The sequence below is a fragment of the Lissotriton helveticus genome, chromosome 2_1 (assembly GCF_964261635.1).
Source record: "Lissotriton helveticus chromosome 2_1, aLisHel1.1, whole genome shotgun sequence".
Lineage (NCBI taxonomy): Eukaryota > Metazoa > Chordata > Amphibia > Caudata > Salamandridae > Lissotriton > Lissotriton helveticus.
Genome location: NC_136059.1, coordinates 174,028,540 through 174,046,680, shown reverse-complemented (window position 1 = coordinate 174,046,680; position 18,141 = coordinate 174,028,540). Strand labels below are relative to the sequence as shown.

Here is an 18,141-nt window from a genome sequence, read left to right as displayed (position 1 = left end):
CTCCACTGAACATCTGATAGTGGTGTATTCCAATTTAATTCATATCTACACCCTTATGGCGTCTCTGAGCATTTACACTGACGTGAACTGTGTGTAAAATTCAGGGTGAATTTCACACCAATCCCTTTCATTCCTTAGGGTACGTTCAGCTAATGTGACCAACCTGAAATGAAGTTGTTCCTGAATCATAAGAGACAAACCCTGTGTTAAAAACAATGGATCTTTTTCGCGAAAAGCATTTTTGAGTCTGGGAAGTCGTACAGAAGGAGTACTGTTTTCATACTCTTACGTATCTTTGTGATTCAGTCCTGAAAAGTCCAACTCCCTTTTAGTAAAAAATGCAAAGAAGATGCCATCATTTCTCCTTGTACTAAATGTATATGAATATTCCCTGGATATTTCACTTTAATTCCCAATTTGCATGTTTGGAGCCAATTCACAAACACATGTAAGAGTACATAAAAGAGTACTACATGAGTAACACTTTACGTGCTCCAGAATGCCGTTGTGAATCAATTCTATTGTTAGCTTGTTAATGTTTATGCATCTACATTTTAGCATTTTATTAGTGTCAATAGTTTTTAATTGTATTAAATGATCTTTCCTAAACCGAGAAATGCACCACTGCTCTTGTGTTATCAAAATTCCAGGGGTTGTTTATGTAGTAAAGTTTCAGACTACTGTTCCACGTTTTACAACAGCCTCTGTCTCTGCTTGCCTCCACAGGCATGGCTCCAAGCTCCTGCCCTGCGAGAGGGACAGCTTCCCAAAGAACAGGTGTCACATCAAGTACAGCCACCTCTTCTCCACGCTCAAGTACCGGGTGACCGTGGTGGTCACAAACGCTCTTGGGAGGAACTCTGCTTCTACCAGCTTTGAGGAGTTCTCCATTGGTAAGAAACTTTCCTCTTAATTTTCTGAGTGGAGAAGTGCATGGCATGGACTGGGATAGGCAATCTAGCAGGAAGCTAGGTGACTGGTTACACATACATATAGACTTGGGTACATAACCTGAAACTTGTTGAGGTTGTGTATGATGTCAGTAGCCTTGTGTGTGTATTTGTGGGACTTTGGCTTCTGCAGATCTTGAGGTCCTATATGCCATCCACTACTTCTTTGCTCATTTAGTCTCAAGTACAAACCCAGTTTTGGGAAGTTAAGGTGACTCCTTTTAAGCCACCATCTTTTCTTATATCCTGTGGTATTGTGGGGTGGTGGTTCAAAAGGTAACAAAGGTGCATAAAGGCTGTGGTGTTGTGTGATGGTTTTAGTTTTAGTTACACTTTGCTCAGGTGAGGTCAGTCTGTATAGGACTGGTATTGTTTATCTATTTACTATATGGCTTCGGTGGGTATGAACAGATGGTAAACTATATCAGATAATAAGTGTTTGGTCCTATCACGGATCCATGCACAACTAACCGTGCAGTGTAAAAGGTTGTTCCCCACAGCACGCTGCACACAGCTGCTTGAGAGCTCACGTTTCCCTAAACCTGTAACTTATATATAACCATTCTGTTTGTCGGTCAGTGGTTTGCAGTTTGTAACTGACCATGTGATAGATCAACTTGAGTGACTATAGCCGGCATCGACTGATCTTGAAGCCGATCCTCAAGGCCATACTCAGTGTCTGAAGTCCTCTTGTGACGCTAGTACTCTTCACAAGTGCTCCTCTGCCAGGGGCATCCTTTTGCTGATGGGAAGGCGGCAATGAGTTGCCTAGACTAGTGAAAAGCATGTTTTCAACTGTTTTAGGATCATATATGTGTCTGCGATGATTAAAAACTGGTGAGGATCATTCCACAAACATGCCAAGAGAACTGGAACGGCACGGCCACCCCGGTAAATTCTTCAGGAACAGGGAATCACACGTAGGTTTCTGTCACTGAAGGCAGCACTTGTGTTCAAATGTGGCACTGGACGAGATGGGCGGACGTTTCCAGAGGAAATGATGCAGCCCTATCAGGGGTCTTCCTCCACATACAATCATTTAAATGGTGCGATAGGCCATGTTTTTTTATTGGATCCTAAAGTTGCCCTGTTGGGCTTAATGGAAGAGCGGGAGGATTATGATGATGATTGAAGCTCCAGGCGCTCGCGGGTTTGGTCTATTGCTCCCCAAGCGGGATATTACGATACAATGGATTGGTGAAGATCCAACCACCGTTCAGGAGTGGTGCAGAGGTGTGGACTGCTGCTGGCTGAGGGGAATGGTTTATGGATTGCAGCTGCCCCGAGAAATATGCAAAAATATGGTCAAAATGGAAGGAGTCTAAAAGAAGAGGGAGTCCTCCATGAGGAGGGTTGCCTGGGTTTTAGAAGCACTTGTCTTGATTCTCAGATCCATAATGGGGCTGTGTGCAATTTATAATATAGGCAAAGTGGATTTTTGAACACTTACATTTTATACTTTGATGGATACCTGCTTCTCAACAAGAGCTGCTGTTGTTGGTTGTCTGTTGTTCCAAAAGTGTTTTAAAAATGCAAATGAACATCTTTATTAAAAAAAAACGTTTATATACCTGACCTTATTTGCTAGGATGCACCAATATTTTTTTATTTAAATGAAATTTTATTATCGTTTTATTTTTTATTGCAAGTAAAATCGTGCCACGTTGAGGCAGCATTATTTATGTTTGCAATAAAAAATAAAAAGTAATCATCACTCAGAAATATAAGCATTTCCAATGCATAGTCTAAATTACCTAAACAGTGTGCATCAGCTGTTAGATGAAGAACCCAGAAGATCCAGCTAGGCCAAGGATTCTTCTGCAAGAAGCCTTGGTAGTCTTTGAGCCTGAAGAGGTACAAGGGAGCTGAAGTAAGGTAATAACCCAGGCAAAATACAGTGGCTGGCAAAGTTCAAGAGACAACAAAGGCATATATAATAAACAAAAAAGCACTGAAATAGCATTCAAAATTTGAATGTAATAAGTTTGATTAAAATGATGATGAAAAGTATTCGTTAACATGATAACAGATAAAAAATTGCAATAAAAAATTATTATTGACAATCGATAATCACTAAATTCAGATCCTGTTTTTGGATAAGAGAGGATATCTTTTCGAGTGATGTGAATGGAAGATGGAGTCTGTCTACGCGTTTTGACACGTAAGGAGTGTCTTCCTCAGGACGCTACCATCTTGTAGCATATGCTGCCTTCTTTCAAGTACTACAGAGAGAGGGGTTATGCACTGAGCTCACTTCTGTTCTTGGTGTTTTAACTTCTTTGTCTGAGATGAGGTTGTATTGCTGAATCCTCTGCTGAAACCGCGTGTGGGCAAGAAATGCCGCTCATCAGTTTTTAAAAAGAAAGTTGGAAAATCAAGAGGCTAAAATAAGTATGTAAGCCAGGTCAAAGGTAGACAGCGTGATGGACTACAGGTGTCTTAAGTTTTAGTGAGGATGTTCTACAGCTTTGTGACGCTTTAAACACAGATATTTTGTGTAAAACCTCTTTTGTTGACAGATAGTAGATTATTGATAGCATTAAAAACGCGACTCTTGTGAACTATCGTTTTCAGATATCGCGTGTGTTCAACCTCTATTGGTGACAGATTGTGGATTACTGATAGAGTTAAAAGCGCGACTCTTGTTGACTACCGTTTTTTGATATCGCGTGTAAGGACCGCAAAGGGCAGGCAGCTGGTTCGCGTGATAAAGACCGTACAAGGGAGCCTCACCACCACCCTGCAATTTGGGACGAATGGACCGGATGATGGGAGATAAGCTGAAAAACAAGTATGTCTCGCCTTTGGGACTTATTGGCTGTGCTACCAGGTTTTAGTGATACGATGCATCCCCTATGCTATGCAGCATTTCTAAAGAAGATTTTTAAAATGCCTATGACTTGGCCTCCCACGCCACATTGTAGGTGTGCGTATCATGCATGTGCGCAGATACAAAATAACATTGGCTTTTTTATTTTATTTACTGATTTTATTTACTGATCCGAAATGGATTAGCAAATAAAAAATAAAAAAACATGCAAAAGCTTTTTTTTAAAAGCTAGTGGTGGGAGCAATATGGGGGAACAAGCAACATGGTGGAAGGGGGCAGAAGAAATGGCAATGGTGGTGGGAAAGCTACACCGGGTTGAGGGTTGCATGGAGGCAACTTAAAGGGTGCCAGTGGGAGGTGAAGAAAAGCAAACAGGGTAGAGAGATATGTGTAGTCCAGAGGCGAAATAAGGAAATAGGTGAGAGTGAGAAAGCTATGTATTGTATTGTGTTGTAGTTGCATGTACTGCCCCTGATGAGATGTCGAAGTGCTTATTCGCGAGTAGCACGCTATTGGGAGCTGGGGAGAGAAGAACCAATGGTATAACAAAGGTCCTCACAGCCCACAGTGTGGGGGGCCTGGAGTTCCACCTGGCCTGAGAGCTTCTGAGTGAGTCCAGAATGGGGCCCCTCCATGTACTTTGCAGGGGGGCCCCCTCAAGTTTCGTTACACCACTGAGAAGAACATGGTTGTGAAAGCAACGCAGAGGGTAGAAGCAAGCAGGCAAAAGTCAGCAAGATGGAGCACAGAGGGGAGAAAAGAAGCATATCAGAGAGACAGCTGAAAACAAACCCACTCATGGAGTGCTTAAGACTAAAGAAAAAGGTGGTTCCGTAAAAGTGAGCAATGGAAAGGCACAAGTAAATTGCCAATGTTCCAGGGGAAGGAAAGACTGAGGCAAGCCATCGAATGAGAAGCAAGTGCTATGCAAAGCTAGACAGAACACTAGGGGGCTTATTTATGAGCCCTTGCATCACTTTTCCGCCGCCATTGTGTCACTTTTTGTGAAGCACCAGCAGGGTAAAAAATGCACCATGTTGCGTCACATCTACAAAGTTACGCATCTAGGTAGATGCGTCAATTTGTAAACACCTGCACCACATTATACCTGCGCCAGGTATAATGTATGCAGGGTGGGTGTTTTGACAGAAGTATGCCTCGTAAAAGTCACTCAGTGAAATCAATAAGATTTCACTGCGCCACTTCTAGGTTGCAAATGCGTCAATATCTTAATCCTGCCTTTTCATAAATGAAGCCCTAGGAATATTAGGAGCCAACAAGACCCCTGACCAGGAAGGTCTGATGTGCCGTTTGTACTCAGCAAAAGCCAGGTGGGTCCGACTAAGAAAATAATAATGTTGGGTGCCAGTGATGCAAGGAGCTTTGCTAGCAGAATCCGACATGCCGGCTCCTCAATAGGAAGCAATCAGTTAGACTGGAAGACCAGCGCTACGGGATACCGATGCCACAAGATACCTTGCCTGCAGTGTCCAAAATTCTGTTTGCACTCAATCAGTGATAGGTAAGTTAGACTAGAAAAATAGAGATACTAGTAGCCAGAAGTTTAATCCACTGTGCCAGCAAGGTCCAACATGCATAGTGTAGTCACTATGAGTCCAAGTAGGTTAGACGACAAGATTAGCAATAATAAGTGAATGAATGATTTAATTTGATAACACGCATGAATCACCCCAACCAGGGCAAGTCGGCGCAGCAGTCGATTCAAGAGGCTTAGACACAGAATCTGAATTTTAAAACAGTGTAGTTTTTAATGCTTTCCTAAATTTGCAGTAGTCCGGGCAGGTAAGAAACTGAGGAAGGTAGATTGTTCCAGAAGGTGGGACCAAAGTAAGAAATGGATCTGCCACCACACCTGTATCGTTGAATACAAGGGACAACCAATAACTCTTTCTAACTGGAACGCAAATTCCTAGTGGGGTGATATCGTTTCAGTCTCTGGCAGAGGTACGTAAGACCTTTACCCTACAGAGCTTTATATGTTAGGCAGCACATTTTGAAGACTACTGTTTTTTTTAGCAGGAGCCAGCGTAATTATTCCAAGAGATGAGCGGAGGCTGTTTCAGGCAGTCATTTGCAAGTCAACCGTGCTGCAGTGTTTTGTACGATCTGTAATTTTGCCAGTAATGACTCATTTGCGGCGACCAGTAAAGCATTGCCGTAATGCAGCCGACTCACAACAAGAGCCTGTACCAGGGTCTTTCTGGCAGACAGAGGGAGGAAAGGCAAAGCCTTCTGGACCAATCGTAACATCTGGAAGCAGTTTCCAGACATAGATAGAACTCGGGCTTTCATGTTCAATTCAGAATCTACTTTGATTCCAAGGTTTTTCACTATTTGCCAATCCGTGGACCATAGGACTTGGGCTTTCCCAAATAGAATGATCTCTGTTTTCCCTGGATTTAGCTGGCAAATGTTATCCAACATCCATTCAGTGAGAGCCTTCCTTCCAGCCGAGAAGCGATCCTTCACTTTGTTGAGATACTCATCAAAGGAAATGACCAGCTGGGTGTCATCAGCATATGATAGGATGTCAAAACCAATCATGGAAGCCAGTGCGTCCAGGCGCTTGACCAGTGTGGGCCAACATACCAGCTGTACTTTGTAGAGCCAGATGGATTAGCAGATCCAGTGCATCAAGGCGCCTTGCCAGCAGGGTCCAACATGTCGGCTGTAGTCAGTACGAGCCCAGGTGGCTGAGACAGAAGATTAGCAATGATGGTAGCCCGTGCTTCAAGGCGCCTGACCAGTACGGCTCGACATGCCGGCTGCAGTCAGTAAGAGCCAGGTGGGATTGACTGGGAGCCTGGCTTCAGTAAACAAGAGAGTCTTAATGGGCTTGGACGACAATGGCAGAGCTCGCAGATTCGTTCATTGAATGTAAATAACAGGCTTAGTCCACATGTCTGTTTATAAATATGTCACTTGCGTTTGTTTGCTTGCCGTTTCTTTCCATTTGAAATGCATCCAAAATGTTGAGTTCACAAGGCGCATATTTGGATGGATACCATACCGCCCCTTGAGTGTCTGTGCGCTGCTTACAGGCCTTGTGTGGACCAAAGGAGGGTGTAGATGTGTACGTGTGTGTGTGTGTGTGTGTGTGTGCATGTGTGTGTGTGCCCGTATGCACACGTGTGCGTGTGTGCGTTTGTGTGCGCCAGCCTGCATATGGATGGACAGGCAGGAATGTACGTGGACGGGTGTGTGTGTGCGTGTGTGCGCATGCATGTGTGTGTGTGTGCTCGGGTGTGTGTGTGCACGTGGTTGTGTGCACACGTGCACTGACCTGCATGTGGATGGACAGGCAGGAATGTACATGGACGGGTGTCTGTGTGTGTTGTGCTGGCCTTCAAGTGAATGGACAGGCATTCCTGTTCATGGACGGGTGTGTGTGTTTGTGAACATGTGTGCATTGTATTTTGTTGTGTAACTACAACAAATGATGGAGGAATGCTGAGTGATTCAAACATTCTCCCCCAGTCAAGAGATGTGGGTTAAATCCATCGTTCTTTTGCCCACTACGGCACCCCAGTTTGGACCCAGCCATATGCAAATCAGTCTTGACCCTGTGCCTCATGGGAACAGTCCAGACCGAACTGCCAAGCCAGGTCCTCCTGTTGTAGCATTTGATTCCTCTGAATGCATCTGTGTGTGTTTTATATGTGTGTGTATGAGTATGTGAGAGTGTGTGTGTCTGTGTATGCCCATGTGTTTGTGATGGTTGGTGTGTGTCATTGTGAATAGGCATATACATATGTGGATGTGTGCAGCCACGTGTACATAACTGTAATTGCATGCATGTTTTTATAGATGTGTGTGCATGCATGTGTTTGTTTTTGATATGTCAAAGGTTGATGAAAGCCAGAGATTCCCACCTTTGACAAATCATTTGATAAATGCCCGGATACTTTTCCTGATAAGCTATTTGACTCATTCGTTTTTTTTTTATTTAGATTATAAATGTCATTCCATTTAGAGAAAGTACTTTTAGGCAAAAGAAACGTTCGTATTTTGTTTCTAATTAATGGCTTCACTGTATACAGTAATCTGCATGAAAGATCTGTATGATTAGACCTACAAGCCGCGTAGGTTGCCTTACGCTGCCATTACAAGTTCAGGGCTAGATTAGGAGTCATTTCATAATTATTACACCCTTGCAGTTTTCCCCAACCTGCCGAAATGTATGGGGAGGAGTGGGGGGCGAGGAGCCATAAGGAACAAAATATGTGGAATTAGATTTGTTTATACTGAATCAGCATTGCATGCCTCATTTGCAAGTTAAAAAGTCAGAATAGAGGGTATTTGCCACAAATGGTAAATACCTCAGATGGGATAATGGTATTAACCACATGTGCTCAATACCTCATACTATTCCACCTACCTTTTAACGAGGGCAATATGTGTGGTAACTTCTGTTAACCCACATCTTGAAATTAATGGTCTACGAGTTACCATCGGGCTGCTGACGTTTAGGGCAAACCTACTGAAATCTATCAGGTGAAAATAACCTTATAATTATTGCGGCATCGGATTTTTAAGTGTTAAACACCAAAAACTGTATTTTATTCGCATTTTTTGGGTCAAGTTCCTAATTGGAGGAAAACTCAAGTAAAAAAAACCGATGGGAGATACCCGCAAATTACATTTTGTAACCAAAATTTAATTTTGAGAAATGTTCATGGAATTTTGGGAAATGTTTGGAGAAACAAAATATTAAATTCCACCCAGCCTTCAGTACTTTGCAGGACCCTGTTGTTATGGATGCTTCGATTTCCCTGCATATATTGTTCATCCTGATCTGCCTGTTTGTGTTTCCATGTGTTCTCAATGTTTCATTATTCCTGGTTTTTAGTGCATCCCTTGTCCATTATTTATTAGCTATTCCCTTGTTCTGTTGATCCCCCCTTTCTCTGTGTTTATTGATACATATTTCTCGTTTCATTCATATCACCATTAGGCTGGGGCGGAAGTGACCAAAAAACTCTGCTGTGCTACGCGGAGTTCCGCAAGAGACTGAGTGCGTTACATTGCTTCGTTCGTGCTGATTTTTAGCGCCGGGTGTTTGTCCTGCTCTATCAAACCAGCACGAATGGTACAACGTGCATTGCGAGAGGGCACTGCTTCTTTCTGCCGCTGCAGCTTCCTCAACGCAACGGGAAGGTTTCTCAATGCGAGCGTTAGCGACTATCTGTGACCGCCGGCATTGGTATGTGGTCTGGAGTAAGATTCTCCTCGCTCGCCAGAGGAAAAAAATCACCTCTGTGAAATGTTTCGGAACTCCGTGTGCTACGCAGAGCGTGGAGTGGGAACAACTCTGTGACTAGAGTGAAATGTCACACCCAGGACTAGTCACCATCCTTCTCTCCTCACCCTGGCGTCTAGAGCAGGGTGCAACAGCAGGGATACTCCACTGTCCTAGACTCGGTCCAAGTCTTGCAGGGGTACAGAAACATGGGGCGTATCTGTAGTTTACGAAGCCTTGTCAAAGCTGGGGTGGCTAGGTCCTTCTGAATTGGCTTTGGCACTTTTCCTCCAGTTCTGGAGGTTGCTGTTGAGAATAGAGGGTCAATTTAAAGGTGTATCGTCTTCAATCCAGCACAGTAAATGTCTTCTCAGATACTCACCCGAAAATTGGCGGGAACGTGCATCCTATGATCAAAAAGAGTTCCCTTAGTTCAAGACAAGTCTCAGCTCCTTAAAAAGTTGGAATCCACAGGTGAAGATCTGGATGCGGGTTGGACCACACATTCCTCAGATGCCCTCTTCAGGCGTAAGGTGTCTCCAGGCTCACCTGAAAGAGGATCTGCCCAGGAAAACAGACTCTTTAAGGTCAGATTGTGTTCTCAAGGAGTTTCTTCACTCACTAGCCATAGACTGCATTCAGTATCCAGACTAGTGTGAAACTGCTAGGGTCTCTGATGGGCAACCCTAGGGGCTGCTTCAAGAACAGGGAGCTCTGATTGGCTGTGTCACTGGGCAGGCGTCCACCACTTTTGTCTGGGTGCTATCCTTCCCTCAATAGGTTATCCTTCTAGCAACTCAAGCTCTTTTTGTGCAATTCACATAGGTTCAGTCCCACAACATGTTTCCTTTGGATGGGAGAGCGTCCAGCCCTTGGAGACGGCACAGATTTACAGACCTCCCAGAGGTAGAGGTAAAAGGTATTTGCCCCTTCCAGCCAATTGTAAACCAGGCTGTACCAGGGCAGATCTATCCAACCTGGTCTAATCTCCAAATGTTCAATTCCATAATGTGCTTATTAAGTGGTTTGTAAACAAGTGGGCCTTTGCACGAGGCTCAGCCGTTCTCTCCACCTTGCAGTGGACAGGTGTCTGCAGGTGAGACGCAGCGGGGAGACGCTGTACCAAGGACGGGGTGCAGCCCCCCAAAGCCCTATTCTGGATTCACCCACTGCTCGTGTTCATCTCTGAAGCGGGCCGATAGGAGGCGCTGTGCGCCTTTAAACAACTCGCCAGATGGGGTTTGAATTCCTCCTGCAGGGCGGGAAGGGATCATTATTTTTGCGCGCCTCTCTCTGTGTGTTTGAAAAAACAACACATCCTTTTCTCATTTTGCTCGCGGGCGAATTATGAAAAGAATAGTTCGCATTAAATATGCAGCACCCTGCTCGGGTTTCATCTGTGCTAATTATGCTCTGCGTACTGTAATAGGTCTTACGAGCAGGGCTCAGCCGTGTAGTATGAGGGAAGGGCGCCGTGGCACCCGTGCACGGGTCACCAGCGGGGCGCACTGGGGCACCCAGGGCCCGGGGGACCGCCCTGGAGGTCTGGCCTGGCTGGTGGCGGGTAATTCAATTCTGTGCTCCAGGCTGGACTAGGGCCTGTGCTGTGGTAAGAACTGTGCAGACGTACGTGGCTTTTCTGTCCCCGGCCTTGAATGGAAGGGAAGGTCAGGTCAGGCGACGCCATTTTGAAATCTGTTCGAGCAGTTGACATTTTGTTGACACACAGAGGGATTGTCCCTGTTTGTCTTCTGATCAAAACTAAAGCTTTGCTTAATAATGTCTAGAAACCATGTTTCCCATGAAATTCAGCTGTTTACTCATATATATCCCTAAAGCACATAGCACTAGGGTACATCTCACACAATTGTATGTTTCATTTTGCATTTTGTGTAACATGGAAAAGTCCTTCAACGGTGTCCAATTTAAAACTCACCACGACAGGTGGGCGTTGTGTTTCCATGCAGGTTTCAGCGTTCTGGAACACGATTCACCTGGATATTAGACTTGCGTCATCATTGTCTTTAAGAAAAACTTCACGATTGTTCTGTTTTGTTAGGTGGTACTGGAATCAGCGCATAATTGACCCAGCTTGGTTTTTAACGCTATATTAGTCATACTGTATCTGCCAGCGGTTTGAACTCAAAGTAAAACTTAATTTTTTCAAAATAATATTTCTAGACCCATTCTTGAGATGGAACAGTAATGCACATTCTCCATCTAGAGTAGTACATCGAGACGCAAACCTGTTTCTACCAGTAACTAACTAGGGGGCATATTATCAAGCACGGCGTTAAAATTATCGCTGCTTTAGCGGCAGAAAACTGCCGCTAAAGCTGCGATAATGGGCTTGATAATAGGCCCATGAGAATTCCAATAGAAGCCCATGTTGACGCCAGAACCTGCATATTATCAAGCCCATTATCGCCGCTTTAGCGGCAGTTTTCTGCTGCTAAAGCGACGATGACTTTAACGCCGTTTCTTGATAATGTGCCCCTGGTTTCTTAACAGACTAAAATCAAAGCTCTTCAGCTCATCTGCTTTCCTCCTGATGCAGCAAAATCAGCCCTTTGACAGTACCCAAGCTTAACAATATGTTCTCACAGTAGACTGCCAAAGTGGCTCTAATGAATAGTCTGCAAGTGGTCTAAAATTCCTCCCCATCCCGGGTGCAGTCATTCGAGCAAAAGATTGTGGCTCCCAAAAGCTGAAGCATCATCATTTGTATGTGATCCCTTCAGAGGCCTCGTGACCCAGCTCTGGAGATGCTGTGATCTCAAGGAACTATGTCAACCTATAGAAGCTATACCTAGAAACCAATAATGTATCAGCAGAGGAGGAAAGACACATCCTTCGGGAATAGATGAACATTTTCAGCTCTCCAGGCAAAAAAAAATCTTGTCACTCTTGAGCACTCCCCATACCCTTTAAAACAAGCATTGGCAAAGCCAATAGGCCTCGCCTTTGAAACCTATTGGCTGTGCCAATTGCTTGTAGCCATTCTGTAGAGCATCGGTAAAATGCAGAGCAGCATGGTGAAAATAGTCAAAGATGGAGCGCTCATACATCCATGTCATTTTGTAGGGGCACACATGCTCTATTATGCATGAGCGCCTATAAAATGATGGTGACACTATATTTTTATTTACCCATTCAAGATGAATGGGTAAAGAAAAAAGATAAAAAAGATAAAAAAGAAGCATGAGTTGCACAAACTGCTTTTAAGCCGACCAGACCAGCAGCAATTTGCTCATAATAATCCACAATTTTTCTTTTTTTTAAAAGAGTGTTGATGGATGGGGGGCCAACAACTGGGAGTGGGAGGGAGAAACGGGGAAGCAAAGAAGAGCGGACAATGGAGGGGAAAAGCAGCACTATAGACCCGAGGTTCTAATCCTTTTCACTTCTGTGGACCCCAACTTAATCATTACTGGAATCCAGAGACCCCCATTGAGCCATTATTGGAAGCTAAGAACCCCTGACGTAAGCATTTTCTATGATTTGAACATCAAAACAACACACAAAATACAAAAACAAGTGTACGTCAAACAAATACTTAAATATATAAATATTTAAACAAAACAATGAACCCAAAAAATTGAAATATTTAGTTTAATTCTCAATCAAACAATACTTTATTGATTTAGTGTATTATTTTAATATTAATTAATTTTCTAATACAGTCGTGGACCCCCTGAGTGGGCCCCGCGGAACCCCAGGGGTTCTCGGGCTACAGGTTATGAACCACTACCCTAGTGAGGAGCACATGAGCAAAGCAATGTGGGAGAGAAGCATACAAGTGAGGGAGAGCAACATGGAGTGTTGCCGAGAGGTGAGAAGAGAAATACATGTGGGATACGGATGGAAAAAAGATGCTCAGCCATGGAGTGGTAAAAACAAAAGAAAAGTGTATTTCTCGAAACGGAAGCAGTTATAGGACCCAAGTTAAGAGGCAATGGCTCCTCCTGGGAGGGACAAACACATAAGAGGAATCAGGCCAACACAAGGCAACAAATAAAAAGCAAGCTGATGAGTGACCATAAAGAAAACCAATGGTAAGCAGGGGGCGGGCTCTAAGCTCACTATAGGCCTTTCACAACCAGACAGCTTGCACTGTTTGGCAGGCCCGTTATAAGAAGGATTTGCATGGGTAAACCGCAATCCATATATAATATCTGAGATATTAACCTGGTTCCAGCACTGCTGTCACAGTATGCAATTTGTGTGAGCGTGAAAGCACTTGTACAAAACTAAACATTAGCACAACCAGGAGAGAGGGCAGGGAGGACTTAAAACTCAGTAGCGGCTTCCACACGCAAAAGGTAGTGAGGCCGAGGGGCAAGCAGGAGCATGGTGGGAATTAAAAAAATAAAATGAAACTTACCTGAAATTGACGACCACGTCATGCGTCATGCTGGGTGCTTCCTCTTCGCCGTCCAGCACGCACTGGGGCTGCATCAGACTCCCTGTCCAATCGGATTGGTCTGAGCGGGCTGGAAAGACGCTCCGCTCAGACCAGGGAGTCTGTGCGGTTTCTGCTCAGTGCAGCCTGGCTGGAGAAACCTAAGTGCGCATGTGTGTTTTGGTTGGCCTGAGATGGCCGGCCAAACACACATCAGCAATTAGAGAGTGCTTCTAGCACTCCCCCTTCCCCTCCCATGCCTCAGCCCCGTCCCTCCCTGTACACACTGGCAGAGCCAGTGGTTTAAAAATAAAACAATATTGAAATATTGTTTTCTTTTTTAGCTGCTGGCTCTGCCAGTGGGGCGACACTCCTCCGCCATTGTGGAGCAGCCGCCACTGTAAAACTTGAAAGAAATACGGACATATTCCGGATGCTTAGCATGGTCGCCAAACTGAGAAACAGAGAACTGGAGCAGAAGAAACTAAATATTTTAAACAAGGATAGACCTTAAAGCATGCAGCCATTTTTCTATCATCAGGTCACTTAAATTGTAGCAAAAATAACATATTCTGAACAAATTAGACGAAGTGGACTCCTAACATAACATTTGCATGGTAGTAATTACTTTAATCTATAAAGTGAACTTCAGCACTATGCGAGGGATGCTTTTTAAGAGTCGCTTTATACCAATCAGAGGTCTGAAGAGGACTTTCTGGGATGGGAACTTGTGACAGGCCCGTTTCAATGCTTTCAGGGGTGAGCTGTTATCCCACCAGCTATTAATAGATGCTAGTAGTTTTCAAGTAGACAAACATGCTTCAATGAGCTCCAAAAGTCTTTTACATTTGTGCTCCTCATGGCCAGAAATCACATTTTCTTCCTGATTGCTTCTAAAGCTCTCTTTCAGGCGGTGTAATACCCCACTTTGCTACCAGCTCAGTTTCTCATTTGTATGATGACTGTAGGAAATAACCTGCTCGTGTTTACAGTAATGTTGACACCGGAAGCAAAGCTCCATTTTCAGTTTTTGCTTTTATTCTATTTTAGATGAAAGATTTATTGCATGTCTGCCCCTGGGGAGGTCATGTGAGTGGCAGCGTGATCCGACGTGTTGTTCTCTTTCATGGCTAATGGACATTTCCTTGCTCCCCACTTTTTATTTTATTTTCACTTAGCCAAAACATTTGTGATAAATGTTAGAATCCTTGTGGTCCAGAACGCTGCTTAACAAGCCCCCCTTAAGCAGCTGATTTAGAAAGGAGGTCTCGAACAGCTCACAAAGTACAAAACAAACACCATAGAAGTGATTGGAATGTGAGATGTTCGGCTCTTCTTTGTAGTTTATTGCTAATTTTAGATCTCTTGGCCGGCCAGCAAGGTGCAGCTCCCGGGCCTCATGAAAATCCAGAAGGGAAGTCTTGTTGGCAGAGGATGGGGGAGTAGTGGTGGTGGGAGACAGAGCAACAAGGAGGGGCAGGGTTGTGAGAAGCACCCAAGGGAGATATCCAGAAACAGGTATATTTTCAAGGAGCATTTAAACAAAAAGAAAAAAAGTAGTTCCGAAAAAACAAGCAGAGGAAGCATAGAAGCCAGCCAATCAGAAAGATGGTAAAGAGGCTATGTGCCGTGTGGAGACAAACACGGGATGGACAGGGTGAAATAAGGAAAGCTATCAAATGGAAAGCAAGCACAGAAGAGTGACAGCGAAACCAGCCAATTGTAAGCAGTGGGCGAGCTGCAAGCCTCAGTGTTCTTGGCAAGCCCACAATATGTCTTTCACACCAGGTCAGCTTGACCTAAAAATCGAACCTTTGCATGAATTTGGCACTGGCACTAGGAGGTGACCTGAGCCTGCTTTTGCCTTACAGAAGCTACAACCCTGTGCACGCTGCGGATTAATTCCTCTTTTCCCAGCTAGTTATAGCTCTCCCTGTGCACCCCAGGCCTGATCGCCACCTTGTCTTTGCACATGGTTTCCACTGCTCTGCCATCAGATACGATAACCCTATACCTCATCTCCTGTTTGATGACCTCAGAAGCATCTTCTGTCATCCTGATCGACAGGATATTTCTGCCCACCTGTTTTACTTTGCAATTGGCTGCATCATCCTTAATCTCTTGCCTCCTAACCAAACTTTCGTCACTTCTAAATGATGCTTCATTTATCCACCTCCTCCATCAACCTTGTGACAGATACTTGATTCATCATAAATTAGCAAAGAGTTTCCTTGCAAAGTGTTGCCCAATTTTATTAACTAATATACTGAAGTGCAATTTCATTGTGGCCCTCCAATTGACACCTCAAAATTGACCCCCTTTTCCAGATTTGTCTTTCATGAATCATTTACCAACTTCTTCATACCAGTATCAGATATTTTACTAAAGTCTGGGTCGATCACTTCCACTGCTCTGTCCAGATCCAATTACCTATTTCACATGATTATTATTTTTTTTGAAAAGTCATTAGATTTGTCACCCTTGACATTCCTGTTGGGAAACCATGCTGATATGGACATTTAAATCCATTATTTTCAAATTATTAGACTATTAATCACCCTAAAAGTGAGCCTATTATGTTCCCCTGCCAGTGGTGTCCAGCTAATGGCTTTCAGTTGTCTCTCCGCCTCTACCTTTGTGGATAATCACAACACTGATCACTATTCAGTGCTCCAGCACTTACTCAGCAGGAGACAGCCTTTAAGGTTATGCTCCAGTGATATTGCACTCCAGCTCGCTTGCACTCTATCTATCCCACGGCTGCAGCCTCGTGCTGGCGCTGCGGAGTCCTGGTGGGCGACTTCCATCACATATGGACACATGTCCCTCTCTTGCCACCATCTGGAAGGAGATTTTAAGCCATGTAAAGGGCACACTGAGCTATCCCATCCCGGCAGACTATCACACAATCATCCTTGGAATGCGCCCTACTTTGCTATAAGCGATGAACCACACAGACTTGTTCCTCGTATGCCCTATGACTGGCGCGGCCAAAGAGATCATTTCCCGCGCATGGAAGTCCCCTACCGCCCCCCCGGCATCGTCCTGGTTTACACAGCAATGGCATACAACGGCAATGGAGCCGATGACATACAAATTGTCATTCACAGAGAAAAGCTACTTGAGCCTATGGTTGTCTCTTATCGACTCCATGACCGGTTTGGAATGCACATGCTTCCAACCCCCTAGGATTCGCGCCCTTTACCTGTTTGACTCGCTGGGGTAGAGGAGGTCCTCCTCTACTGATACCCCCGGGGGCCTGCAGTGACAGGATCATATCTCACTTAGAGTCCTCCTTACCCCCCACACTACTACTACTACTAAGTGTTCCCAGCTGAGGATCCCAACCCTCATTGGCCCTCCCTTTCCTCTCCCTCTCCGCCTCCACTTGTTATGTCATTGCACTCCGCGTAGGCGCACACCGGCAACGGAGCGGCGCACCACCTCCTCTCCCTAGGACCTTATGGATCTTAGACCATCTGCAAGCAGGCGTACTCTCCACCCGGCGGCTCGGAGCGGCTTTAATGTACTCAATGCATAATTCTCTCTCTGTCTCACCAATGTTATGCGAATGCTTACTGGTGCACCTGATCTTTATGCTGCATACGTGATGCAACACTCTTAAAACGTCAATAAACAGATTCTTACTAATATTCAGTGCTCCATCTTCTTCTGAGAGATGGTACTGAGTGCTCGGCGGTACTGCTGCTGAGACCGTGGTATAGGGCTCTTTTATTGCTATTAAGTTATCTATTTATTCCCGTTCGATCTTTCGCAGCGCGCTTGCGCAGTGTAAGCACTGTAAATAACAGGTGTTTATGTTACCCAGTATATTGTCACTCAATTAACCAACCTCATGAGGATGAAATTCTCAGTTGCTCTTGCTTGTGTTTTATCTTGACCTATTGGTTGCCAAATGGCGGCAGTGAGCGTGCACAACTCGCTGAGTATCATATCCGACCGATAACCGAAGAAGAAAATATAGGGCAGCACGTTCTACCTTTTCTTGATCCTTTACCACATATTGCACTCCAGCATATCATTCTTCTCTCCCATTTTTTCTTTCATATCTATGTGTCCTCGCTTCATCGATTTAGCAATTTTCTCCGCTGTGTGTGTCTCACCGCTATCCTCTGTCTTTAAAGGTAGGTTTCTTTGCACAGTTTTGTTACGATTGATTAAAGCTCTGAAACGCTCACTGCTTGGCCCTTTCATTTCTACCCCCTCTATCACCTCGGATGGTCCCATAATGGCTTCCTTTAATTTCCACCTAAAGTTTTTCCATTACCTTCGTACAATTGACTCTGGCGGCTTGGAGACACTCTATCTAAATATCACCTTAGGAGGGTGTCACTGTTTCCTTCTCCCTTTTGGTGCGGTCAGCTCGAACTTGCTTTATGAGGCTCCCAGATTGTTTTTTTTTTATAAATGCTTGCAAGCATCATTTGATTTTTGAAACTTGGCTGGGCTCTAAATGATTGGGCTGTAAGCCAGTAGAACCCAGTCAAGATAGCTCCATAGAAGACCAGTCGTGTGGCTGGCAGGGGGTTCAATCTGCAGATTGCAATACCCCAAATCTCCACCCAGCTATTGCACCCCTTCAAGAAACAACTGTTTTCTCTTAATAATTGTTTTGCTTTGATTGACATCTAATTTTCGTATCTTCCCCTTGTGTCTGTACTTGGAGATGCTGAAGGCC

The 18,141-nt window shown here is 44.4% G+C and overlaps 1 protein-coding gene across 3 annotated transcripts in view; it reads left to right on the top strand.

Annotated features, from left to right (window-relative positions):
* Positions 1 to 18,141, top strand: part of CNTFR (ciliary neurotrophic factor receptor) — an 883,959-nt gene that overhangs the window by 715,609 nt on the left and 150,209 nt on the right. For all 3 annotated transcript variants that reach the window (XM_078674690.1, XM_078674691.1, XM_078674692.1), the window contains one exon: positions 727 to 893. In XM_078674690.1, coding sequence (XP_078530816.1) covers positions 727 to 893 — 167 coding nt within the window. The remainder of the gene's footprint in view (positions 1 to 726; positions 894 to 18,141) is intronic.